This window comes from Apodemus sylvaticus, chromosome 17, assembly GCF_947179515.1.
Source record: "Apodemus sylvaticus chromosome 17, mApoSyl1.1, whole genome shotgun sequence".
NCBI lineage: Eukaryota > Metazoa > Chordata > Mammalia > Rodentia > Muridae > Apodemus > Apodemus sylvaticus.
In genome coordinates, this window is record NC_067488.1 from 68,891,270 (window position 1) to 68,918,696 (window position 27,427).

General features: G+C 49.6%; 1 protein-coding gene across 1 annotated transcript in view; it reads right to left on the reverse strand.

Annotated features, from left to right (window-relative positions):
* Positions 1–1,298: 1,298 nt before the first annotated feature.
* Acvr1b (activin A receptor type 1B) overlaps positions 1,299–27,427 on the reverse strand; it is a 38,298-nt gene continuing 12,169 nt past the window's right edge. The window contains exons 2-9 of the mRNA XM_052160850.1: positions 18,132–18,371; positions 17,285–17,533; positions 13,684–13,914; positions 10,482–10,649; positions 9,609–9,765; positions 8,292–8,416; positions 3,680–3,810; positions 1,299–2,601 (exon numbers count right to left, since the gene is read on the reverse strand). Of these exons, the coding sequence (XP_052016810.1) occupies positions 2,476–2,601; positions 3,680–3,810; positions 8,292–8,416; positions 9,609–9,765; positions 10,482–10,649; positions 13,684–13,914; positions 17,285–17,533; positions 18,132–18,371 (1,427 nt within the window). The 3' untranslated portion in view covers positions 1,299–2,475. The remainder of the gene's footprint in view (positions 2,602–3,679; positions 3,811–8,291; positions 8,417–9,608; positions 9,766–10,481; positions 10,650–13,683; positions 13,915–17,284; positions 17,534–18,131; positions 18,372–27,427) is intronic.

A 27,427-nucleotide genomic window follows, 5' to 3' on the forward strand; every position in this document is an offset into this window, starting at 1 on the left:
TCTTCCTGAGAGGCGGACAGAGCTGAGCTGCACAGAGGGCAAAAGGTCTCCTGGGAGGAGTCCAGTGGCGCGGGAGTCACTGTGGCTGTTACTGGCAGGTAACAGAGGCAGAGAGGACTCGACAGTTCAATCACCTGTAATCACGGAGACTCAGCTGCAGGGTGGGGAGTGGGAGGTCAGCAGGAGTGGGTAGGGAGGTTCCCCAGAGACACAGTTGGGGCTCGAGGGACACTGTCCAATGGCCAGTAAATTGGCCCAAGGAATTAAAGGAAGATCCCTTTAAAGCAAGGAAAGAAGTTATACACCAGGAAATAAATAGAAAGGTTCAGAATACGGGGAGACCAAGGCAGGAGAAGCTAGAGGAGACAGTTGCCCTGCATACACTCATGCCTCCCCTGGGGCAGGAAGGGCTCACAAGGACTACAGTCTTCAGGACCCACTGCTTGCCAGGGGCTTTAAAAACAGCCATTCTAGCTCACAAAGGCTCTCGGGACCAGCCATGAGCACCTCTGGCCTCAATAGCAGGTGCTCACCCATTCATGTGATTCAGTTCTCCCTCCAAAGCATGAGGAGCAGCACCCAAGCCTGTCCTGCTCACAAGAGATCCTCCCAGGGCCGGTGCTCAGCAGGCACACACCCCAGATTTGCTGAGCAAACGTCTGGAAAGGGTGCACCCAGCCCGACAGTGTGCTGAGGGCCAAGGTGCTCATGGGATGGGGTCAGGGTGCAGGCAGCACAGACAGCAAGCCCCCATGGGAGAAGCAGCCCTCACTGCTTGGCGGGATCAGGCTCAGGCTCAGGTGCAAAGATAAGCGTTTCCAGTGACTGAACTATGTGCGTTTGAGTCTAGAGAAGTTTTATGTTTTGTTTGTTTTAGGGATTTCTTTAAAAACAAACAGACTAAGAGGTAATTATCGCAGAGATGGTTCTCCTTTTACAAAACTTAACAATATTAAAGTTAAAATCCTGACTCTCCCCTCAAAATAAAATAAAATAAAATGAATTAAAATAAACCGCTCCAGTTAAAAGTTATGGCTTCAAAGTTATTATATACCTAAGATATGCTGACCAAATCACCACCCACAGCCAGGCTTCTAGAATTCATTAAATACTACACTTAGGTCAAACCCCATACTCAGATCAGACCGCTCTCCTCAGTAGGGACCCTGAAGTGGATGCAAGCCTCTCCTTCTCTCTACCCTGATCAGAGAATCCAGCACAAGGAGCCCACGCAGATGCCTCCCTCCCACCCCAAGCTCCCTCCCCACGCCCTGCAGCCCATCCCTCCCTCCCCACCCGAACCCACCACCACCAAAAATATACACTGCAGTTTGCAGAATCTGGGGTGGGACAAACAGATGTCACATTCCGATCTGAGCCCCGGCTCTGGCTTCGGACTCCTCGGCCCTCTCTCCTCCCTCACGGCTGCTGAGGGAGATGCCCTCGGGCTGGCTCATTTCCCATGGCTGACGCTGAAATGTGGCACCCAAGACTCCCACCTACACCCTCTCTCTGCTCATCAAGTCCCCCTCATTTCGACCCAAAAGCCCCTCCTGCCATGGACAAGTGGGCCAGCTTTGGTTCTGGTCTGAAACAGAAGAGGGGGGCCTGTGACACAGGATGGGCAAGCGGCCTGCTGAGAAGAGGGGACCTCCTTGGCTGACGGGGGCTGGGGACAGGAGACACCTCAGGAGGGCACCAGGTTAACTACATGCTGCTTGCTGAGAGAGGCAGCAGCACTCAGAGACAGTATGGCCACCACACCCTGGCCTGCACATGCACAGAAAGCTCAAGCAGGTTAAGTGTACACCTACACACACCTACACACACCTACACACACACACACACACTCTCTCTCTCTCTCTCTCTCTCTCTCTCTCTCACGCTTGCGTGTGTGGCACGGACCAGGCACAATGTGGGACACACCTCAGCACATGCGCACTTGTCTGGACAGACAGGCAGCAGGTTGTGTCTCTAGGGGCAGTCCCTCCAGATGTCCATGAGGAGAAGGGGATGGCGTGGCTCAGGACTGCCAACAGGGAGGAGGGAGGACACTTCTGGTTCCTCTCAATATCTTGGCGCCAGTTGACTGGTCCCTGGAGGAAAACCTGCAGCCCAGTGGACCACAAGGTATGGGGGCTGCTCCTGGGCGAGCCCAGCACCCCTTTCCCACTCCTGGCAACACGACAGATGCACTGGGCTTTCTGTCCTTCCCACTGCAAGCAGTTTGAGTTGTGGCATCGAGTCGTCTACATGACTTGCTCTCAGAGTCTCCATGCCATCAGGAGGTAAATATAAAAAGTGTCTGTCTCAAACCCGACGGGAGTGCGCATGTCTCCCAGGCTCGGTCCCTCTTGCAGGCCAGGGCTCTGGCCAGAGGGTTGGGCAGAAACAAGAGGTAGGCCTCCACGACGCTTGCACGGTGGCTGTAGTCATCTTCACTGCCCAGGTTCTTTGTGTAGGCAGAGGAACAGCTTAAATCTTCACGTCTTCCTGCACACTTAGCTGGGACAGAGTCTTCTTGATGCGCAGTGCTGTCAGGCGGGCAGCACCGTTGGCATACCAACACTCCCGCATCATCTTCCCCATCACTCGCAAGGCCTGTGAGAGACCCAGGTGAGAGACTCACAGTGAGAGACCCCGTGAAACCCACAGAAGCCTTGGCCACTGGCACTGGCTCATCTCCACTGCCTGCCTGTCGGTCACGTCAGATCCATCCCATGATGCTTTGAGGTTTTTTTCCTAGGCTTTCCCCTCCTTAAGTGGCAGAGGTGCAAGGAGAGAGCAGGCAGCAGTGAAGCCTGGCTCTTTCCATCTCACCCTCAGCTAAATCCAAGGTGCCCAAGCATTTTGGAAAATACTGCTCTCTTATGCAACCACAAGCAACTGGTAGGCACTAGCTAAAATGAGCCCTCGATGGATTCCTAGGCGCAGAGACGCCCCCTAGTGGCCAGGCACTCTAAAGATAGTCGTGCTCTCCCCACATGGGAGGGCAAGGATGTTAGAAAAGGCCGCCCTAACTCAGAACGGTTTTCAGAATTAGCAGAGCTGAAATGTGTCCAGAGTTGACTGGAATGCTCTCCGCACAATCGTAAGGCAAGTGTATAAACAGAAGACTTGTCGAGTGGTTTGACTGTGGTAGTTCCCACAGCCTAACGTAGATGTAAAGTCAACATGTAAATGTTATGTCTGACGTTGCAAAAAGGTTGCAGGAATAAAACAGTGAGTGGAAGCACTGTGTCCTGCCGGGAAGACTGAACTCTGCAGAACCCCAGAGCCCGGGCCAGTCAGGACTATAGGACACTCTGCTCGCTCCTTCCTTCCTTCCTTCCTTCCTTCCTTCCTTCCTTCCTTCCTTCCTTCCTGTTTTTTGTTTTGTTTTGTTTTTGTTTTTTCAAGACAGGGTTTCTCTGTGTAGCTCCTGTAACTTACTCTGTAGACCAGGCTGGCCTCGAACTCAGACATCCGCTTGCCTCTGCCTCCCAAGTGCTGGGATTAAAGGCGTGCGCCACACTGCCACTCTTCTCCTTTCAAACACCTCCTATCCCAGTGCCCTACGGCTGGAATGCAAGTTCTCCCTCTTAACTCCAACCCTCCACACCCTTCCCTCCAGCCCCATCATCCTCCTCCAACCTCTCTTGGCAGATGAAGACGACACAGATATCAAGTGAGCTCCTACCTCATAACTCTGCCACCAGTTGGGGACATTGGGCCGTAGCTTCTGGTCACAGACGACCTTTCGCATCTCCTCAATGGAAGGGTCGGAGGGCACTAAGTCATAATACGGCAGCTGGTACTCTTCATGGACGCCTAGGAGAGGGGAAAGCAACCTAGTCAGCAGCAACAGGAGAAAGGGCAGCCATGCTGTGGAATGACTTCTCACTAACACAGGCCTCAACCTGGGTCCTTCAGAGAAGCAACTGACTGATCCCAGCACAGTGTCCGGAGTGCTCGGGAGTCCAGCAAGCCCAGCAGCATGGGCATCTGGGTCTGCGAGACGGGAGGGTCGGGCAGGAGGACTGGGCTCAAGAAAGCCTCATAACCCCACCCCACTCAAACAGAAACAAAGCAAAACCAGAACTTGACAACTATAGCCCCAAACTATCAGACCCTAGGGTTACTTACTTGGCAATTTTTCAACTGATAAAATCTAAATAAAACAGAGAAATCTGAAAGGAACAGTTTTTTTCTATTTTTCTTTTATTATTTTATACTTTTTCTTGTATTATATTATTTTATATGTAGAGGTCTCTCTACATAGTACTGGCTGTCCTGGAACTCCCTAAGTAAACCAGGCTAGACTTGAACTTGGGTCCTCTTGCCTCAAGCATGCACCATCCTGCTAACAGGAACTCACTGGTTCATATCAACATTAGGAGAAGAACGTGCCATCCCTTTGCTGGGGGCTGAGGGGAGCTGTTATTCTGGAGCCCTGAGTACCAGAGGGAAGCGGGTAGCTCCTGTATTTCCTATTCTAAGCATACACATGGCAAGCAAACAGATAGGTAAAGCTGTTCTTTATTTTTCCCTTCTTTGGCTTAAGACAGGGTCTCATTATGTAGTTTAGGCTGGCCTCAGTCTCTGAGGTGAGTACAGGCCAACATACCCCGTGGCGAGGTCTTCCTTCACAAGAACAAAAGCAGCCAACTTTTTTGGGGGGGGGGAGTGGTGGTGGTTCAAGACAGGGTTTCTTTGTATAGCCCTGGCTGTCCTCGAACTCAGAAATCCACCTGCCTCTGCCTCCCAGAGTGCTGGGATTACAGGCATGCACCACCACCGCCTTGCTAAAAGCCGCCAACTTGCTGAAGGTAAATGACCTTGAATAAATGCTGGCATGTTGGGTTTCAGCCTCTAGTTATTCTGGATTTGTAAACGGTCACTCCAGTTGTCCCACCACAAAGGGAAAAGACTGATATTCTGCACTTTGTATTGGAAGCCCAAAAGACTAAAGCCACAAAACATTTTTGCACCAAATGAACAAAACAAATCTCCAACCCAGATGTGACTCTAAACTAAAGGCTCACACTACCAATTCATAGGAAATGTCAGGAACAGGGGCCATGCAGACTCCACAGGGCGCAATCTGTGGGATGTAGTCTGGGAAACTATAGGACATGTGACTGGATTCTCCAATACAGCAGGGGAAGAGGAAGCGCAGGGAAACTTATGACTGAAGAGACTTGAGGTGACACTGATGGTGGAATCTGGGCTCTGACTTGGATCTGCGTGTGGTCACCTTAGGCGAGCTCTCTGCTCCAGAGCTCGGCAGCATCCCGGTGTCCTCTTGTTTCTGAGATAGGGTCTTGTTATGTCTACCCAAGTTAGCCTTGAGCTTTCAATCCTCCTGTCTCAGCATCCTGAGTACTAGGACTGTAGGTCTGCACCGTGGCACCCAGGCCACAAGCAAATGCTCTCCCAGCAGCCTCTGCCTCCCGATGGCCTCGCTCGCTAAGTACCCTGGGGCCTTCTACTTGAAGCACTCTTGCCTCAGCATCCTAGGACTCACTATTTATTTATACATAAAAGAATTCCTAATAAAAAGTTAAGGAATCCAGAGCTAAGTACAATGGGATCCACCTTAACCCTGGTGCTCAGGAGCCTGAGACAGGGGGATTGAGATTCTAGGTCAGCCTGAGGCAAAGCGGGAGCTGTACTTTTCTCACTTTTACCCCCATCCAAAAAGAATAGCCTCAGTCCACTGCCATGCTGCACTAACAGGAGCCGCTGCTGCATTACACAGATGGATCTATTCTGCACTGCACTAACAGGATCCACTGGTACACTGGATCCGCTGCTGCACTGCACTAACAGGATCCGCTGCTGCATTACACAAATGGATCTATTCTGCACTACACTAACGGGATCCACTGCCAGGCTGTACTAATGGGATCACTGCTGCACTGCACTAATGGGATCCACTGCCAGGCTGCACTAATGGGATCCGCTGCTGCACTGCACAGATGGGATCCATTGCCTCACTGCTCTAACAGATCCACTGCTATACTGTACTACTGAGCCATCTCTTCAGTGCTATGAGGTAAGATTTTTAAACAGAGAATTTGAGTTGACAATAACTAGCTGAAGCTCATGCCTTGACCTGTTAGAGACTCAGCGCTAGGACCTTGTACAAATTAGTTAACCTTCCTGTCATTTTCTTACTCTATAAAATGAGGACAATATGAGTACCTGCCTTTGTGGATTTGCAGTGAAGATGCAAAGTGAGCACATGCAGCCGGGGTGAAGACATGCTAGTCATGCTACAGTCATGCTATAGTCATGCTACAGTCATGCTATAGTCAGTCATGTTACAGTCATTACACATTTAGCCCTGGCTTTCTGGATGTCATGAGAAAGAAGACACACACTTATTCACAGTTTAAGTGCTGTAGAGCAGCGCTGAGGAGACAGCTCAGGGGTGAAGTGCCCTCCGTGTAAGCATGAGGGGATGAGGAGTTCAGGGCTTCCACACGCCTGGGAAAGCTGGGAACACATCTGCAAGCCCAGTGTGGGACCCCTGGAGCACCTCAGTCATCCAGTCCAACTCATGGGTCAACTGGGACACCCTGTCTCAAAAACATGAGGTGACCCTTTGGCCTCCACATGTGCACATACAGTACACACAGTTTTTAAAAAGACCTGTAGGCATAATGTTATTGTGCACTATGTAAAGGTTATCCTGGTGTTTGTTATTCAAATACTGATTTCTCTGCCCGCATTTCTGGTTTCAATCTGGACACAGCATTGCAATGCATATGTCTAGAATCTCCCATCTCAAGTTTGTGTAAACTGCCTTGTCAGTAAACATTGAGCACCTGATGCCTGGGCAGAAGAGAGAGTAGGGCGGGGCATCTGCCAGCCAGGGGGAGGGGAGGAGGGACACACAGAGAGGGAGACAGACAGACACAGGGAGACTCAGACTGGGGTCACAAGGAGAGGGCCTGAGAAGGCACCACAAGAAGAAACATCTGAAGCAGAGAGAGCCAGAACAGGTTAGCATAGGGGGTGACGTAGACCATTTAACTGCCCGGTACTGAAGAGAACCTTGACATAAACTTGGCTTCTCTGTGTGGTTATTGAGGACTAGCAAAGGCTGTGAGCTGCAGCTGCCATACTAACTTGCTGTTTATATTTATATTAAAAATAATTCATTTTACAAAGATCCTTGGCAATTTTCTCTGTAGAAAGAGGGATGCTGGTGCTTATACTGCATATACTAATATATATATACACTGTACGAATCCTAGCACTACCACTGAGATACATCCAGCTCCAGAATTTCCAGTCATCTTTACCTTGTCACACACAAGCATCTCCTCCATTACTTGGGTCTAACATCATGGACAGAAAAGGGCAGGAACAGAAAAAAGGGTCCCTCTGGGAAATCTGCCAACTACTTCCAGTGTCCTGGAACCTTTCATCAGAGGAAAGGCTAAGGGCTAGACAGGCTCTGGGCCACTGTCATCAGCACATGGGGGACTATTTGGAGGCCAAGATAAAGTAACACAGCTGAGTAGTGGTGGCACACACCTTTGACCCAGCATTTGGGAGCAGAGGCCAGCTTGATCTACAGAGCGAGTTCCAGGACAGCCAGAGCCATTACAAAGAGAAACCCTGACTCAAAAAACCAAAAAACCAAACCAAACCAAACCAAACAACCAATGAAACTGTCTCCTGCCGACCCTGCTGTTGCCCCCTTACCAGGTGCTCACATGAACAAGCCACTGAAGCTTGCTTTTAGTTTTTAATTATGAGGGGAAAAAAAAACATTTAAAGACAGTCCTAAGCACTCTTGCCAGCCAAGAAAGTTCTACTCTTTGTACAAGGAGGAAACAGCAGGGCTCCCAGAGATGTGGATAGGAGCACATGAGAACATGTGAGAACACAAGAGAACACGTCAGAACAACCTGCCTCTGACTCACAAGGTCCTGGCCTGTGTGCCTCCTGGGAATTCTCTTTCACTGCAAATTAATAATACAGTGTGTGAGAGGAGAGAGGCAGGGAGGGAAGAAGGGGTGGAGAAAAAGGAGGAGAGAAGACAGAGGGTCTAGTGACTCCCAGATCTGTCATCACAAATATTGCACTGTTCAGCACGCAGACCCAGGGCTCAGGTATGCAAGAGTCTTGCTTAGCGTGGACAAAGCCCAAGTTCATCTGCAGCCCCAAGCAAACAAACAATACCAAGCTGGTCTCTCAGCACAGCTGCCTCCACATCCCGCAGGCTGCGGAGAAGGGGGCACGAGCACCACCGGGTAACCTGTGATGTTGGAAGCCAGAGCGGGAGCAGACGGTACCTCCAGAATTGCATCTGCGTGCAATCTCCCAGTACACGAGCCCCAGGGCATAGATGTCAGCACACTTGAAGGAGTCGAAGTGCTTCATGTTGATGGTTTCATCCAGCACTTCAGGAGCCATGTATCTGGAATGAGAGCAGAGAACAGAAGGATGCCTCTCTTTATTAGAGAGCCGTGCAGAGGTCTGGGTGTGCGCGACGGCTGCTCCAATGCAGCTCTTTGGGGAACAGAAGCAAGCCTGTCTTCTGCTGCATGGGCTTTCTGGATTCAGATCCACACGGCTCAGCACTGATGACTCCTTGGAGCCTGTCTGGATTTCTTGGCATAAGCTATTGTGAACCACACAGTGACCACGAATGCTGCTAGAGCCTTCGCTTTACTGAGGGGGACACAGAGACGAGGTGAGCTAACATTTCATACTCAATTTCTTTTGTAATCTTAACCTGATTTCAGACAAGTGGAACTAACTCTAGAGATGATCGACATCACACTTAGTGACTGAGCAGTAATCGTGTGTAATTACGTGATATAAGATGCCCTACCTACACCCCAGAGCCTGGGTAGATGCAATCCCAGGTCAAAAGGACAAAAGGAAGAAGCATAATTAGTTTACTTACATCCAGCTCACAGACCTCTCTTCCACCTACCTCCATCCTATGATGTCAGTTATATCCTATGATGTCAGTTCCTTCACTTCTCAATGACGTGGGGAGCAGGCCACACCCTTCCAGGTACCCCAGTTTCAGCCTAGATTAGCTCTGCTCTAGGATGGCAAGCCTGGTCTGCAAGCTCCGACAGAATACACTCTTTGCCTCCTTCAAGGGGCTTGCTCTGCAAGCTACCCTCTACCCTGCAGCTCTTCCCCAGCCCTGCCCAGGTCTGGGGTCTACCCTTCCCAACTCTGCTTCGAAATCTTTTTCATTTTTTGAGCAAGAGTTTCTCTATGTAGCCTTGGCTGTCCTAGAACTTGCTCTGTAGACCACGCTAGCTTCAAACTCAGAGATCTGCCCGCCTCTACCTCCTGAGTGATGGGACTAAAGGCATGTGCCACCAAGTCAGGTCTTTTACTCCAAATTCTTTCTTTGATGCCTGCCTCCAGGGCCATACTTGTATGGAGCTATGCCCTTGGCCCTAGTGCTTGGTGGACCCTGCTGTGAAGTGTTCCAGTGTGAGGAACAGAACAACAGTGCCATTCAGAGACCAGGAGATAATAGCTCCTCCTGTGTGTGTCCACGTCCTCCTGTGTGTGTGCATTACCCATACATGGGACATTCAGGCAAGGTGGCAAGCGAGGGCTAGGGCCTAGGGACTTCTTACCGTTTGGTTCCCACCCTCTGATTTGGAGCAATGTCTATGGTGTCAGTGACTGCATCGTGACGGACGGCCAGGCCCAGGTCTGCAATGGCACACATGCCGTTCTTCTTCACCAGGATGTTCTTTGACTTTAAGTCTCGATGAGCAATTCCAGGCTTCCCTGGCAGACACAAAACCGGGCATGTTCAAGGAAGATGTGTGTGTAGGAAATGCATGGCTTCTGCGAGGACTCTGGGATGAAGCCTGGCTATGCATCCCTCAAGCCAGTGACCCCAGGGGCAGCACGGTCTTCTCTCTGAACAAGCAGACGTACAGCAGTACTTCGTGGGAACGTGGAGAGGATAAAAGCATTCCCAGAGCTAAAGGCCTCACAATGACATGGCTGTTGATTCACATTGAAACAGCTCCGCCATTCACCAGCCCTCAAGAGCCCAGGTAAGCTGGATGGACAGATGAGCATGCGGAGCTGCTGCCCAGGCAACAAGCACCAGCGACCACACCAGGATCTGGAGGCAGTAGTACAACCGAGCACAAGGCCAGGATGCTGGCAAGCGGGCACATGAGCTGTGCAAGGCAGTGCCGGACCTCGGCACGAGACGCTACACTCCTGCTCCTGGTGTGCTCCTGAGTCTCAGGCTTTCATGCTGTTCCTTCGCAACACTTGTGCCATGCGGTAACAGCCACCGGTCTTCATCTTAGCCCAGGAGAAAACTCAGTTAGATTTTGTTCTTGCTCAAACACAGTTAGGAGCTTTGTTCCTCACATGAAACTACAATTCCCAGAGTCTGTCCCCAGCTGCCTCAGTGAGGAGGCCACACAGGATGGACAGGCCTTTTGTCTCAAGCTTCCTGCTCCCTGGCTGAGTTCACTACTCACCTTGAGTACCCACAATCTCCATATGCAGGTGTGCCAAACCACTGGCTGCAGACAGGGCTAGCTTAATCATTCCCTCAATGGTCACTGTGTAGCGGTTCAGATAATCAAACAGTGAGCCATGCTCGTGATAGTCGGAGACAAGCCACAGCTGAGTCCAGGTGCCATTATCTGCAGAGAACACAGACAAGGTTCACACAGAGGAACACTATGCAACAAGGAAGAAGGTATGTGATGCACACAGTGCCAGGGCCAGGCAGACCTCAATTTATACTTCCTACATCTACACCTCGGGCTGCCCCTGACTCCACTTCTCCACAGCAACCTCCAGGAAGGACAGAGAGCATCTCTCTTCTAGGCTCGCTCCCTCATCCACATGTGTGTGGTGGGTTGAACAAGACGCTCCGCCACAATAGTCTTGGGGATTTGATTACTTGACGCTCAGTTGGTGGCTCTTTGGGAAGCCTGGGAGGTAGGGAAGCCTGGGAGGTAGGGCCTTGCTAAAGAAAGAACATCACTGGGGCAAGCTCTGGGGTTTCAAAGGCCACAAGGCATCTTCCTGCCTGTAGTTCAGATTCACGCTCTCAGCACCTGCCTCTGCTTCAGCATCATAGGCTATGAGCATCTGGATCATGAGCACGAAGTAAACCGCTCTGGTCGAGGCTTTGGTCGTGGTGTCTTTATTATTACTAATAGTGTTATGTGTTATTACCATTATTATTGTTATTTTGTTTTTTAAGATTTCTTTATTTTATGTGTGAATGTTCTATCTGCATGTACACCTACATGCCAGAAGAGCAGCCAGGTGTCCTTAACCACTGAGCCATCTCTCCAGCCCTGTTTTTGTTTTTTGTTTGTTTGTTTTTGAGACAAGATTTCTCTGTGTAGCACTGGCTGTCCTGGAACTCACTCTGTAGATCAGGCTGGCCTCGAACTCAGAAATCCACCTGCCTCTGCCTCCCAAGTGCTAGAATTAAAGGTGTGTGCCTCCTGGTTGTGGTGTTCTAACACAGCGGGAAAATAAGTGACCCAGTGAGGACAATTCTCAATGGCACGCCACTTCACTGCCAAGTCTGGACTGTGTGAGCAGAGGGGGAAGAACTCGTGCTGAGGGAGAGTGCCGTCCAGCTTTGCTATACCCGCTCTGACAGGAGACTTGCAGGAGACTCGCAGTGTTCCACCCACCGCTGCCCAGGAGGAGAGCCTGCTCTGCTCCCTTGATCACGACCCAGCACAGCACCTGTCTCACTGGAAATGTCTCCTTCCAGTTGGTGGGTATCCTCAGGCCAAAGGCCATGACAAGAGCAGAAAGATCCCATTTGTGCATCCCTGTTACAGAGCCAAGAACGCTCTGCAGCCACGCGTGGGCAGCCAGCCCACTTGTGAGCACTCCCACAAAGACCACCCTGCCCTTCAGGAAAGCAGTGGAGGGCAGGAAGTGTGCTGACCTCTCTCTTTCACTTGAATTGGCAGGAAGGAGGACAGGGCGAGAATAGAGTGGCAGTGATCAAATCAGGTTGTGCTTGCTGCTGTTGCTAGGAAGATTAGAAACTGGGCTGAAAGTTCCCACATTCTAGCTGGTGCTAATCCCAGGGATATCCTCACACTGGATATATCATGGTAACAAGGCAAGAACGAAGCGGTGACCCCCTCCTTCCCTGGCTCTAACTCAGGCTCCACCAGCCAGATCCCAACTCACACAAACTTCCAGAACCAGTAGAGACTGGCTGCTGCAAATGTCTGAACCTTGGCAGCACTGACCCCAGTGAGGACCATATTCTAACCAGCAACTCCTTTCTGAGGCCATGACTTGTCATAGGACAGTTGGAGCCTTTTAATGATTCTAAGACATCTGGGATAGCAGCAGCTCCTCAGAAGGCTGTGACTGTCTCTTTTTCCCCTGCCTTAAAACCCAGGACTCTTCAGCTGGTGGGCAGCCAGGGACCTGGGAGCCCCGCAGCACTCTGAGGAATGCTCAGCTGGCATTCCCCGTAAGATCTGTGGCCTCTGGTCAATGTGCTACACAGGGAGGTGTGTCACAACTGCCCATACACTTCTAAAACACAACCTGGTGCCCTCATAATTTCTGTGTTCCAGGGGTGCCAGCTGCCAGGTGTCTGCCCCTCTTTCCCTGGGGTCTCTGTAGGTAGAGACCAAGAGATGCTGTAACATTAAATCAATAAACTACTTATGTCTTTGGCATCAGCTATGGTCCTTTCAGGCTCCAGCTGGTCAGATGTCCACTGTGCAATCATGAGGACCTGAGTTTAGGTTCCCAGTATTCATGTGGACATCAGGCATGACACATGTTCCTGTAACACCAGCACTGGACTAGAGGTAGAGGCAGAAGGATTGCAGGGATTTGCTGGTAGCTAGGCCAGCCAATCAGTAAGCTCTGCGTTTTGTGAGACTCTATCTCAAAACCTAGGGCAAAAAATAAAACAGGAGAACAAAGACATTGACTGCTGGTCTCCATATGCATGTGTGCATGTACACATATGCACGCGCATGAGCACACACACAGGCATGCACAAAAGCCCAGCATAACCTGGTCTCTGCCTACCCCTCCCATGCTCCTTCCATGTGACTGACAACTGAGACAAAGACTGTACATCTGAGGCCAGGTTGTCCTATATGGCGAGAGTATGCCTCATGACACCCTTCATAACAAAGAAGGAAGAAAAGAGGGAGGAGGAGGAGAAGGGATAGAAGGGAAATCAGCAACAGAAACTCAGGGGCTCTAGGTATAAAACAGGATGAAACCAGTCTCACAGCTATGAGGTGACACTGAGAGGCCAGTGTCAGCTTGTGGTGACTTCTCCACAACAGCGTGCGTAATACGTGTGTTGTGTTGTGTTGCGTTGTGTTGTTGTAGAATGTGCACGTGTCTCTGCCACCATTCCTGCCCAGGCAGGTGAGGACATAATTCCTTATTCTAGTAGTTTTCAAAACAAACACATGGGAGTCCCAATGGGGGCCACGCTGGGTGCAGATCTGAGAGCAAATCAGGGAAGAGAGGAAAAAGAGCCGGGGGTGGGGGTGGGGGGCTTCTAAGCTACGTAATAACCCAGGTTCCCGTGTGAGCTTCTTGGCATAAATGTTCCACACTTAAAGTGGGTTTGGAACTATGGTCTTATTCAGATCCCGTGTGCAGCAGAGGATCTTATTCAAATCCTGTGGCCGCTGACTTTGGGACACTCTGTACCTTTATTGTCAGCAGCAATAAATCCAAGGATGTTTTCATGGCGCAGCATGACGGTCTGGTAGATCTCTGCTTCCCGGAACCAAGACCGTTCTTCACGAGAAGAGAAGATTTTCACAGCCACATCACCGCCCCTCCAGCGGCCACGCCATACCTCCCCAAACCGGCCCTTGCCGATAATCTCTTGTAAAACAATGGTTCGTGCCACTGTGCGCTGGACAAAAAGGGGTAACCCTGTGGGCCAAAAAATAGAGAAAAATCTGACACTGCAATTCTGCTAAACTCTGGGCCTGCCACACAGGACACACCCCCAGAAAGGTCCTCCACAAGGTGTCTCTCCACTCTCCCTGGCCCAACAGCCACAGAATGCTACAGCAAGGCTGGAGCCATGCTGGGCGGTTTACCAGCATGCAAAGCACGAGTCAGCACAGAAAAACACATGCTAACTGCCCTTAACCAGGACTCCCCTCCAGGCTCTACGGATGAAAGGCTTGCAGGTAAATCTTTGACTAGATTTACCAACTCACTGATGCCTGCCTGCTTTATTCTGATGTAACAGGAAGAAATATGAGCAGGCTCCTGAGGTGGGTGGGCACTGCCCTCCTGGCCTCCCTGCTCACTAGCCACTAGAGGGCGATGCTGTGTGGCCAACAAAGCAGACCCACAGTGTAAGCACACAGGCCACCAGTGAACGAACTCCGCTCACAGGAAGGCTCCAGTGTAGACTGGGAATCCTCACACTAATTCATGACTCAGTTTACTGTCTCGTAGGGTTCACCATTGCTTCGTTTGACTCCTCTGGAGTCTATCTCCCTTTCCATCCGATTTCCCTCACCATCATGACTGACTTCCATTCTTTCCCTGGACCAAATAACAGCTGTTAGTAACCCTGGATTTGCTGGATTTACTGTGTGCTTAATGTGCTGTGGGTCTCCACTAAGGATTTTACAGAAATTCCATCCTTCCCTGAAAGATTATGCCCTGTCCCACTCTGCCCTCTTCCTAAAGACTCCTCCTGCCTGGTCTCTGACCTCACCTCAGCCTGCTCTTGCCCAGCGCACCCACACACAGTCCTGCTTCACCCAACCCTTTTTAGTAAGACACTGGCAAGCAAGTAGACTGACCCATCCTCCACACCACTGCCAACATTTTGTCCAAAGGGGAAAACGACCACACATCTGTCTGCGTAAGAACTTTCAGATACACTCTGACCTTCGAGTTGAAGTGTGGATCCCAGGGTCTTTGACAGCCGTCCGGCCTGCCTCTGCCCGCTCCAGGCGCACCGAGCCAGTCTCCTTAGGAGTTTTTAAACAAGCTGAGCCTTCACAGCACTCTGCTCTCTGCACTCACAGGCTGTCCTGTAGCCTGGAGTGCTCCCTGCCGCTTACCTCACTTACAACCTCAACCTGCTCTTCAAGACTCCTCGTGTACACACCGTACAACAGTTCTAACCAACAGTTCTAACCATGCCAGCCTGCCTGAACACAGGCTAGGCCAGCTCCTTCCCAGTCTTTGTTTGCAGGTATGTCCAGTGCTCATTTGTTAAGAAGGCCCAGAGTTACACACATACATGAGCTGAATGCTTTAAAGTCAACATTATTTAAAAACCCAGTAGCTACGCTAGAAAGATGGCTCAGTGGTTAGGAGCTGGACCAGACATGGCAGTGGACACTGTTAATCACAGTGCTCAGGAAGCAAAGGCAGGTAGAGTTCTGTGAGTTTGAGGCTAACCTAGTCTACATAGTAAGTTCCAGGCCAGCCAAGGTTACATAGTGAGATTGTGTCAAAAAAGCAAGCAAGTAAGCAAACAAGCAAGCAAGCATGACCAACTGCTCTTCCAGGAGATCCAAGTTCAGTTCCCGGCACATGTATCACATGGTTCACCAAGTCCAGCTTCAAGGGACCTGACATCTTTGGCCTCTAAGGGCGCTGCTCAGCTACACAGACCTGCTCGTCCCCCCACCCCAACACCCCAGAATCACACAAATAAGACAACACTTGGGATCTCTGTGCACTCTCCCAAAATGGACTGAATTACCCACAGAAAACTGTTATTAACCACTTTAGGCTAGACAAAGTATCCACCAAGGTTCAGCTGGTTTGAAAATCCTGAAAACTCCCAGGACAGTGAGATACTGCTCTCAGGCTCCTTCAACCGCTGCCTGACCCTTGGTGGGAAAGCATATGCTGGATATTTTCTAGGTTTCTAAAAATGAGCAGCTTTTAAATATATTCATGTTGGTGAGCTCTACTGACGAGCTTCATAAAGCCAGAATGACAGATATTGAGATGTCTGAGCTCACAGGACTCCCTGAGTTCCAGGAGGGCATCTGGCCATGACTGATGGTACCACTGTGTAACTACACTCTAACCCACAGCAGGGAAACAGAGTCACACACACTGTTCCAGCTCACATGGCAACACTGACCTCTTTGACAATTTCTTCTATGCTCCAGAGCAGAATAGCTCTAAAATGATCATTAATCTTCAGTTCAGCAACAGCAGCAGCAAGAGCTGCAACAGCAACAGTAGCAACAACAATAGCAACAGTAGCAGCAGCAACAACAGCAACAGTACCACCAGTAGCAGCACCAGCAGCAGCACCAGCAGCAGCACCAGCAACAACAGCAGCAGCAGCACCAGCAGCAGCACCAGCAACAACAGCAGCAGCAGCAACAACAGCAGCAGCAGCAACAGCAGCAGCAGCAACAGCAGCAGCAACAACAGCAGCAAGTCTTTTTTGGTCACAGTACATCTAACAGCTTGCTGAGCTGAGTTTCTGAGACAGGGCTGACAATGTAGTCCTGGTAGTCCTGATACTTGATAGATAGCCTGTATTGGCCTTGAACTTGAGGCAATTATCCTGCCTCAGCTTTCCAAGTACTACTGCTGAGATTATAGATGATTTCAGCCATGTTCTACTACACGCAGATACTTAATATGTTTCTGGTTTTGTCAGCTGAGCTATTTCCCGAGATGTGAGCAACCTACTAAGTTCTCTCTGTCCTGAGCTGTGGTGTCCTGTCAGACTGTGCTGAGCCCAATGCCTCATGAAGAAAGCCTTGCTCGGACACAAGAGGCTGAACAGGAAGTGAAAAGCAAGCTACGCGGGAAGCCCAAGCCACTTTTCTGCTAACTCTCCCCAAAGCCTGTGGCAGTGGGGTAAAGTCAATGATTCACCAAATCCCCAGTCTAAGCTTCACTCAGTGTCCTCAAACACCCCTCATGGCTGCTCAGGGATCAATGGTTAGCTGTCAGCACCTTACAGGAATCCAGCACACTCCTGTTTCTCAAAGGGGGCCCTTAAACTGAGCACACCACCACTCAGGTGGAACCAGCTCAATTTTCATAGACTCACAGCTCCAAAAACTGGAGCGAGGTGGGGTTTCAGCAATAGAAAGTTTTGTACCTGACCTCTGGAATCTCGGGGCATTAAGGGTTTTCGGTGAGGCCATTACTGTATCTTATTACATGTCAGACTCCAGATGATGAGAATTATGAAAGCAAATGACACAGCAGGGCCCTGGCCTTCCTCATAAACACGGTCTCCTGCTGGGAACTAGTGGTAAGGGCCAACACACACAGTGACTGGAGAACCTGGTACCTGAGCCAGACCCTGACGTGGAGAGATCGTAGACGAGATCCTGGAGCGTCTTGTCTTTGGAGAGACACATCTCGCAGGAGGGGTCCTCCATGTCCAGCCTCTGGCGGTTGTGGTAGACACGCTGGTGATAGTTGATGACCAGGAAGACGATGATGATAATGAGGAAGAGGAGGAAAACAGGGCCAGCAATGATGCCGACCAGCTCCACAGGGCCCCACATGGAGGGGTGCTCAGGCTCCTTGAGGTGTCCTGGGGAAATGAGCACAATGACGGCTGGGCTCAACTCACCCCAAACTGGATCACCTGTCAATGACCCTCACTTGAGAGTTTCCTCTGGTCTCCCTGGGCTAGCCCATGCCTTGATTCTCTCTAATGCTACCTTTCTCTCGGTGTAGCACCCCACCAACAGTAGACCCAAACCCACTCTGGAAGCTCACAGCATATCAGAGTAGCAAGCTCAGCCCAATCTCTCCAGGCTCTACTCAGTCTTCCCCAGAAAGATCTGACAAATGGGGGGGGGGGGGCTGCTCGAGGCTGTGTCTGACACTGCTCCACTACAGGCACCTCCCTTTCTAATTTCAGCCTTCTTCATGCCGTTCATCCAGTCCCCAGAGCGGCTGCTAATGGCCTCGACCCCACAAGTAGCTGGAAGCTCTGCTCTCCTCACCTTTTGAGGTGAGCAGTAAGCCTGCCTAGAAAGGAAGCCGATCCTTTGTCATCACCTCAGGGAGCAACTAAACCCATTGTCAGCTATCCCTGAGCCGAGGGCTGGGAAAGAGTAGACAAGAACCAAAGGACAGGATGCCCTACCTCCAAGGTGAGTTAACAACACAAGGGACCCACTCACCGCTGGGCACCCTGAGGTCAATCTTGTTGCAGAAGTCAATATAGCAGCAGTGTGTGTTGCGCAGATCCTCTGAGCTCAGGCAGTAGAAGGGCTTTCCAGCAGGGACCAGCTCCACCTTGGGGATGCAGGTGCGCACGTGGTGCTCCATGCCATCCAGGTTAAAGATGGAGACCATGCAAGCGCCATCCGTCTCACAGGTGTAGTTGGTCTGTAGGCAGCTGGTGCACGCACACAGTAGAGCTACAGAACAGGGAGGGGCAGGCAGGTATCAACAGTGAGGTGAGCTCTCCCGCCAGGTCCTTTTCCAGAGTCAGAGTGACCTGACTCCTTGGCACGGTTTACATGCCCACATAAGCAGTTTTCATAGAGCCGGGGACAGAAAGACAGCCTTGGCTGGGCACAGCTGCACCTCATTCAGCTTAGACAAGCTCTGTAAGCCCAGCATTTCCTAGCTGTTCTAGTCTGTGCCAATAAAGGACAAATGAACTACCTACTCTGCCCAAATGGGTCCTGTTTGCATGCAACCTTCCCTTGGGAAAGCAGGTACTCCCTACATCTCATACAGAACTAACCAGTCTCCTCCCATCTCTTCTTGGACACCAGGTACCCAATTCCAGGATGAGGGAGGCATGGTCTCACGTGTCGTTTCACTGAAATTCATTTTCCTGCCTAAATCTTTACAGGTTCTGCCAGTCGTCACTTTCCTTGACAAGCTCCCTGAGTCTCCTTTATCACCTGTTCTCTTTAGTCTGTGTCTGGCGTCCCTCACAAGGGCTGAGGAAGACGCTCCATAGAGAATCTGAATGCCTGCTTCACAGAGTCACTGTGAGGACAAAGTGAAGCCATGCACATAAAGTGTTTAATACATTTAAGCCACCCTAGAAGGCCCCTGAGCAGCACTTGGCATGTATACATACACTGTGTGACACACACGCACACGCACACACACTTTTCGTCCACGCAGAATACACGATCCCCACTGGGGCTGATGACTTTGCTGGGTGTGTATCACACAGAAGTGTGTGCCACTAACAGGAAATCACTGCAGATGAATCTGGCGCCTCTGAAAGCTGCAATCCTTTATTTATCTGACTAACAAGAATAGCACAGACAGTTGGTACTCCTCTACTGTCTCCCCCAAGCCTAACCTAGCTCTGACCCCCTAGGATGGGCAGGAACGGAGCTTTGGCTACAATACTGAAGCTGGCACTTATGGTGCTGACTGAGACGCTCGCCCACCAGGAGACAGAGGGAAGGGTACAAGGCCACGTGGCACTCCGTGGGAGGACCTGCACACTGAGCCGCTATAACAAAAAGGCTCGGGGCCACTCCAGACAGAAGCCCGGGCTAGAAAAGCGTATCCTCATCTCTTCAGCTAAGCTCTGAAAGCCATCTCTCAGCTCTGCACATCCAAAGGCAACCCAAGCTAACTCAGAGCACCTACCAATGAGGCAACTCCTCTGCTGTTCCCACTCAAGGACACAGGGACACAAGGACATAGGGACACAAGGACACAGGGCATGAGGAGGCAGGGAGGAGGCAGCAGCACTGTGAGACAAGCAGGTAGACAGAAGCCTTTCCATGCAGACAGGGCCTGCTCTATTCTTACAGCGTCTGATGAGATCTCTATCTTCTTGAGATGAATTCCCAAACATGCAGCCGCCTGCGCGCAGCTCGGGCTGTACCATTTCTCACAGACAGAGCATCTGAAGCAGGGAACTGTGAGCAGATCGGTCATAAACGGAGTTTTCACAGTGAGCTTTCCCTGGATCTCGACTCTGCCTTCTAGTTTCAAGACAAGAAAACCTCAACTCTTCCTCCCAAGCCTGTGGCTGAAACTTCTCTTTTGTTCTGTTTTTCTATGGGTTCGTGTGTTTGAGACAGGGCTTCACTAAGTAACCAGTGGGCCTTGACCTCTCTACCCCCTAGTGCTGGGATCACAGACCTGGGCCACTGAGCCAGGCTCTGTCACAATCCTCTTAAGAACTTAAAATTTATTCAAGCCTCAGAAAACTTGGCAAGACCCCCCTCTTCTTCCTCTGGAGTCCTGCTAATCCAAGAAGGAGCCTTTGTGTCCCTTAGGAGGTCCCCACAGGGAGCACCTCTCAGCACCGACAACAGCATTGGGTCTATTCTGGGAAGCAAGAAAGGGAAAATTAACAACTTCAAGAGATGACTCTTCTGAGCCCAGTGAGACACACAGCCAAACCCACAGCAGCTCTTTCAAAAGCAGTCACCTCGGAGTCCATCAATTAGTGGGGCAGAGGAGACAGGAGTCTCTGGTTCCTGATAGCTATTCTCCTTGTGGTGCTGGCCTCGTTCACAGTGATTCATTCTGGAGAATGAACACGCCCACACATGGCTCATTATTTTTGGGAAGTACTTAAACAGTCCTGGTGTAAGGCAGGAAAGAACAGAAGTGGCGAAATCTATGCTGGAAGGCCCGGGATAAGCTGGGAAGTGGGCCGTGTGGGCCTGCGATAAGGAGCGGGCAAGTCCCTGAGCCTATCTAGGCCTCAACTATCCGACCAGCAAACACGGGTTATCTTACAGAGACAAGAGGGAAGTTAGCCAAGCGCCTGCCAAGTGCTGCGGCCACCCTGAGCAAGGCTCACTCCATCCGCTGAGCCTTTTACAGATGGGTGGCAAGTCGAAACATACAAACAGTGTAGATAACCACTGCCGTACCCACAGACACACGGTGTAGACAACCACTGCCGTACCCACATCCTGTAAAGGGCTGATTCTACTGCAGCAGGGGTGACAGTGGGCATCACGGAGCAGCAGGTCACAGAGACCTGAACCTCACGTGCTTGTTTCAATACTGGCCACATGCCCTGTTGCACGCAGTTACCCTAACTGTGACAAGTCTCTTTTGGTCTGAAGCTATGATGTACAACTGTAAATAACTGTCTCACACAACATACAAACATTACATATAGTAATTACTTTAAAAGGACTTAAAATATAATGTGCTCAAATATGAACTTCCCTTTTTATGTAAAAATTGAAAGAAAAAAAAACCCAACGAGAAAAATGTCTCCTAACAGTGACTAGGAAGAGGTAAGTCACAGTCTCAGAGGAAACTGCTAGCTCGCTGTATGGTTGCAGGACTGTGTGGCTGTGTGGCTTCAGGAAGTCATCGACTGTCTCTGCACCTCATTTTCCTCCTGATTAACCGGAAGAAGGAAGTGAAGGAGATGACATCACGCTCTCACTAGCTGCAAGCTCTCCTCCCTCTGGTCTGGGTCCAGAGCACTCCTCTCAGTTAGTCTGCTGTGTCCTTTAAAGACATGTGTGCTCACCACTCATCTGTTAATACTCTTCACTGAAACAGAAGAGGCAATAATAAAATTATAAGCATATGCTGAACTTACTATAAATTCATATCCTAAATTTAATTCTTTCTGAAAAGCTAAATCCGGGCTAATGACAACAGCCTCTTGTAATGTTTCACCATGACTCATCAGGTCAAAAGTCTGCACATGTATGTATAGCCAGGGGTTACCTGCACACTGCACGTGTGTGTACAGCTACACGGTCACCTAAGACACTCCCTACTCCATCAGCAGGCGTGATGCACGAGCAATGACTGCCACAGAGGCACGACTCACTCTGTGTGAACAGGTCAGTGGCTAAGAGACCTGTCTAACACACGCAAAGCCCCAGGCTTGGTCCCCGGCACGTTGAAATATATTAAAATAAATCAAATATCCAATCAAATGGGGGGGTTGTCAGAACATGAGCCCTCCTTCCCCAGCACAGACTCTCTGTTGTTAAAGAGTCTAATTAGTCAGAACTAAAGTTAAGACAAAGCCACCTCGACAGGACTGTAGCATGGTTCAAAGTCTGTCTGACTGGAAGGTGGTTTGTGGTAGGATGTAAAGGCAAATCTGAGTGAGAAGAAAGGTTGTTTTGAGGAAATCCAAGTCCCAACTTGGGCTGACTGGCTGCTGTGTGTTGTAGGACACAGCCTCAGGAGGACAGAGGCTCATGGCTGTGCTCGGCTGGAAAGTCCTAGGAACCACTACAGACTCACAATGTCAGAAGACATTGCCAGGGATACTGCGACCTCAGGAAGTTAGGAGCACACTGCACAGCAGCCTGCTTTGTCCAAGAACTGGCTATGAACACAACCTCAACAGTCTCAAAGCTAGAGCGACCATGATCCTTAATTTATTCATTACTCCTCAGGGACAACACATTTTAAGCTGTTTCTGGAGCACTGTCCCAGGGAGACACACTGAACCTGCCTCTTCCACTCCTACTGGCCAGTCTATTGGGACTAGTGCCTGCAGGGGTTTGTGCAGCGCCCACGCTGCAGTTCCTAACGCCATCACACACTGTGAACAGCAGCAGCCTCTGGCCAGCAGGACCCACTGCTTCTTCCCTGGCCCCCACCCAACCTCCCGACAGCATTTTGGTGTTTGTTATGGGCACCGCTCAGGGTTGTATCTGGTAGATGAGCTTTTCTGACAGGCTGATATTTTCAGAGTCCAGGGCCTCAGGCATGCTAAGTAAGAGTTTCACTACTGAGCCATTTAAGTTAAGTTCACAAGGGATAGCACAAAGACAAGAGACTGGCTTTCTAGGATGCTGGGATGCTCAACTGACAACATTATTGTACGCAGCGTGGGATGAGTCCGCTATTCGGTGATCTGCATTCTCGTACATGGCCTCCACACAGCTCAGAGCCAAGGCAGACAGTGAAACCAAGGCCTTAGAGAAGGTCAGGGGTTCACAAACGGTAAGTAAGCAGGTGGCAGTATCTGGACCTTACAAACCCAGGTGTCCTAGAGCACTACAGTACTCTCCAGTGTCCCTGTGACCTTGCCCAGGACTTCTGCCCGTGCCACACACACTGATGTAGCTGCCTACCCTACTTTTAAGAGGCTGGTCTGCATACACAATGAAGTTCCCTCTTGTTGTGAGACTGTCACACGACAGTCAGCCTGGAACCTGGATCTTCCCACTCCAGCTTCAAAAGCCAGATTTCCAAACAGTCACCGTGCCGACCTTGGCCTTTGACAGTTTGTATTCTGTCTTCTCACTCCCTTTATTCAGACATTTTTACCTCCTTAAAAATGGTTTTACCTCCAAACCATTAGGCTGTCAAGTGTTAGAGAAACCCCACAGTCAGCTCTCCTCGGTGGCCAGACCTTCAGTGGGTCCCAGTGCAACAGCCAGGATTTCTGGCATCTCTACAAACAGGAGGGCTGGGTCACTGACAGTGTTCTGGCTGAAGTATTATTTAAAAACAAAAACAAAACAAAATCCAGACTGTGGTCCATTCCCCTATGGCTCCAGGATAGAGTATGAGTAGATTCACAGGAAACCTTTACTCAAAGCCTGGGTTTTCTCACTGGGTCGGTGAGGCAGCTCAGCAGGTAAGTATGACTGCTGCCAAGCCTAAGAACCCACGTCTGACCCCAGGAACATCACATCTCGGGAGAGACCTGACTCCGGAAAGTTGTCCTATGATCTAAACATTTGCTTATGACACCCCTCCCACAACACAAAATAAATCTAGTGGCCGTTTATCACTGCAGTGCTTAAGCCCTTCAAGACAGAGGGAGAACGGTGTTGTTCCAAACACTCCGGGGTGCAAACAGCCTGGTCCAGCATCTGCGGCTGTCCGTGACTGGATTCTAAGAGCAGGGCGGGGCAGCTGAGCCCAGGCTAGCTGTGAGAATCCTCTACAAGTTACATCTTAAACTGCTCGGGCCGGGCCGTGGTGGCACACGCCTGTAATCCCAGCACTCTGGGAGGCAGAAGCAGGCAGATTTCTGAGTTCGAGGCCAGCCTGGTCTACAGAGTGAGTTCCAGGACAGCCAGGGCTATACAGAGAGACCCTGTCTCAAAAAAACCAAATTCTCGAAAAAATGAAATCCAAAAACAAAAACAAAAAACAAAAAAAACAAAACAACCTGCTCGGCTCGCACTTCCCGCCGTGCCCCTGACCCCTCCCCACCACATCCCTGACCCTGACTGTTATGCTGTTGAGGGAAAGATGCCTTGTTCAAATCTGAACCAAAAACCCACGGTGTCATTACATTTGGCCAAAAGCTTTTAAAAGTCAGACCCATGTTACTACATTCAGGAAAATCACCTGCTGGGGATCCCACGTCCTGGGGTCTGCTGCCTCCTAGTGGTGTCCTTTCAGCACGCACACCTCTGCAGGTCTGAGGGTCTGACTTGCATACAATTCAATTTTACTTTTTTTGGCCCCTCTCTGTCTCTGAGATAGGATCTCCCACCACCCAGACCAGCCTTAAATTCCTGATCCTCCTGCCTCTGCCCACTGAGTGCTGGGGAGGTGGGTGGCTTCACATGTGACTGTTCTTTCCGATTTATTACATTTGTGTTTGCTTGTGTGTGTACACACACGCACACACACACACACACACACACACCATGTATATACCTGGTGCTTGTAGAGGCTAGAAGGTGTCAGAGTCTCTGAACCTGCAGTTATAGATGGCTGTGAGCCGCAGTGTGGGTGCTAGGAACTGAACCTGGGTCCTCTTGCAAGAACATCAAGTGCTCATAACACCTGAGCCAACTCTCTAGCCCCTGTCTTTTGGCTTTTCAAGACAGGATCCTGCTATGTAGCCTAGGCTAGCTTTCAACTCCTCGTGCCCCAGCCTCCTGACTGCTGGAACTCCAGGTCTGTGCCACTTATGTTCAGTGTCAGTTCTAATTATGACACACACAATTTCTAGATGGCTCCCTTTGTGGCAGGCCCAACTGTAAGCACCGTGTCCTTAGCACTGCCCTCCTCTGGCCCACTAGGCAGAGTCTCTGACTCAGATGCCTCTCACACTATGCATTCACTAGATCCATTCAAAACTAAAAACTGAATTCAATGTATTTCCTTAGTAGTTCTAAGGCTTAAAAATGGGCTCTTTAAAACATCTACTCCTGTGTGTGTGTGTGTGTGTGTGTGTGTGTACACATGCGTGCACGCACATTCATGCTATACTGCACAGAGGAAGAGAGAGGACAACCAAGGAACATAAGATCCCCGTGTGGTCTCAGGGGAGCACACTCAGGTTGTCACACTCAGTGGCAAGAGCCATCACGCCCATCCCTACAGATAGGTTCCTCCTTTGCTTATGCTTTGATAATTATGGCCTGCAATCATTCACGTCTGATCTAATCCTGTGGCTTGTCCAGCCTCGTTACTCTGGCCAGTTGGTCGGCAGCATATTCCTTCTGAGCCCAGTGATTCCATATAAGGACAAGGTCTTGTGAGTGGTCTTGTGTCAGGCTGTTTGGTCTCTACCAGGTCACTCTTTCTGCTGTGCCTCCCCACAGGTCTGCAGTCTGACATCTCCACACCATGAGCTGTCCCACCCTGTGCTGCTTATCAAAGTCCACCCTTGCTACTAGCTTCCCAGTTCTAGTCACGCAGTAGGACATCCAGTCTCTGTAAAAATTACTAAGGCTATTCTAAACATTGTATGCTAGTTTGGTCTTTTAATGCCCATTATCTTTTGAAAATTTTTATTTGTATGTATGTGTGTGCATTTGATGTATGTATGATATGGATATGATAAGTGAGTGTGAATGGTATGTGATGTATGCATGTGATCTGTGTGCTGTGTGAGTATGTGATGTGTCTGTGTAGGATGTGTGTATGCAATCTGTGTGTGTATGTGTGGTGCATGTGATGTATGTGAGAGGTGTGCAGAGCCATGCCACTAGTCCCAGTGTATTTTTCTGTGACTGGGTTGTTTTCCTTTTGGCTTTACACAATCCCCGTTTCCTTCTTTAAAGTGTTCGTGAATGGATGGTGGCGCCTCTCAGAACAGCAGGCACATCAGACACAGAGAAGCAATGGAGAAAAGCGGGGTAAGCAGCCTGGAGGGTGGCTGCAGAACCTGAGCGCTAGTGCTCAGTTACGCGCTCTATTTACTTACATCTCTCCCTGGCTCCTCACATGTAACTTTCAAAATAAATTCAGTAATACACAAAGAATGGGAACCTAATTTGTTCACCAACATATAAATTCTACATAAGATATATGAAATACATTACCATATATACATGTATATATATAGATGTGTATATATACATATATACATATGTTTATTTATATATTGGGACAGGGTCTCATTATGTAGCTCTGGCTGTCCCAGAACTCACTCTGTAGACCAGGCTGGCCTCAAAGTCACAGAGGATCCACATGCTTCTGCCTCCTGAGTGCTGGGATTAAAGGTGTGAGCCACTATGCCTGGCTATCACATATATTTTTTTTAAGTATTTATTTTATTTTTAACTATGTGTACTTGTATCTGCGTGCTAGCATGTGCACATGAGTGCAGGTGCCCTCAGAGGCCTGCAGAGGGCACCAGATCTCCTGGAGCTGGAGTTACAGGCAGTTGTGAACAGCCCGAAGGAGGTGCCGGAAATGGAAACCACACTCAGGACATCTGCAAGAGCAGGGCATGCTCTTAACTGCTGAGTAATCTCTCCAGTCCCAAATATCCTGTATTATAAATTACATATGAGAGGACACGGTGCTATCACTATCAATCACATCAAAGTGGCTATGCCCCTCCCCCATGGAAAAGCTGACTATAAAATTCACATAGCATTATAAGGGACCCTGATGAGTCAAGGCAACCATGGAGGTAGAAATAAAAGAACCAAGTCAGAGAACTCATTTCAAACTTTCTACTCTACAAATTCATACTTATCAAATACCACATAAGGACAGACGTGTGGATCTGAAACTGAAAGACCAGAAACAAAGTTATACATCTGATTAAATGTTTTTAACAATTGGGCTTAGAATATTCTAAAAAAAAAAAAAAAAAAAAAAAAAAAAAAAAAAGTCTCTTCGCCAAATCAGCCCAGTTTTCTGGACACCACTGTGTTGTGGTCTCTGACTGTATTGTGTCTGAGCACTCAGAACTTTGTGTGTTTTAAAATTCAGTTTTGATGATCGTGAAGATGAAATGGTACTTGGGAAAGGGCAGCCAAAGTGTAATTACTTTGCTGGTACAAGTTGCTGGTACAAGATTTTTCTACTTAGCATAGTTTGAACTTTGGGACCTGAACTTCCAACTGTCCACCTCTGAATGGACATCTGATTTTAGGCGGTGCCAGGCTGTCTCCATGTTAAGCAAGGGTCCTCCAATTACTGCCTTCCCACTTTTTTATCCCCTGAGCAAACCAAACATTTGTGACAGTTCAGAGAAGATAACTTTTTATTGTCTAATTCAGATCTCTTTTATTTTTAAAATTTATTTATTTGTAGGGAATCAGTACACATTCCAAGGCATGTGTGT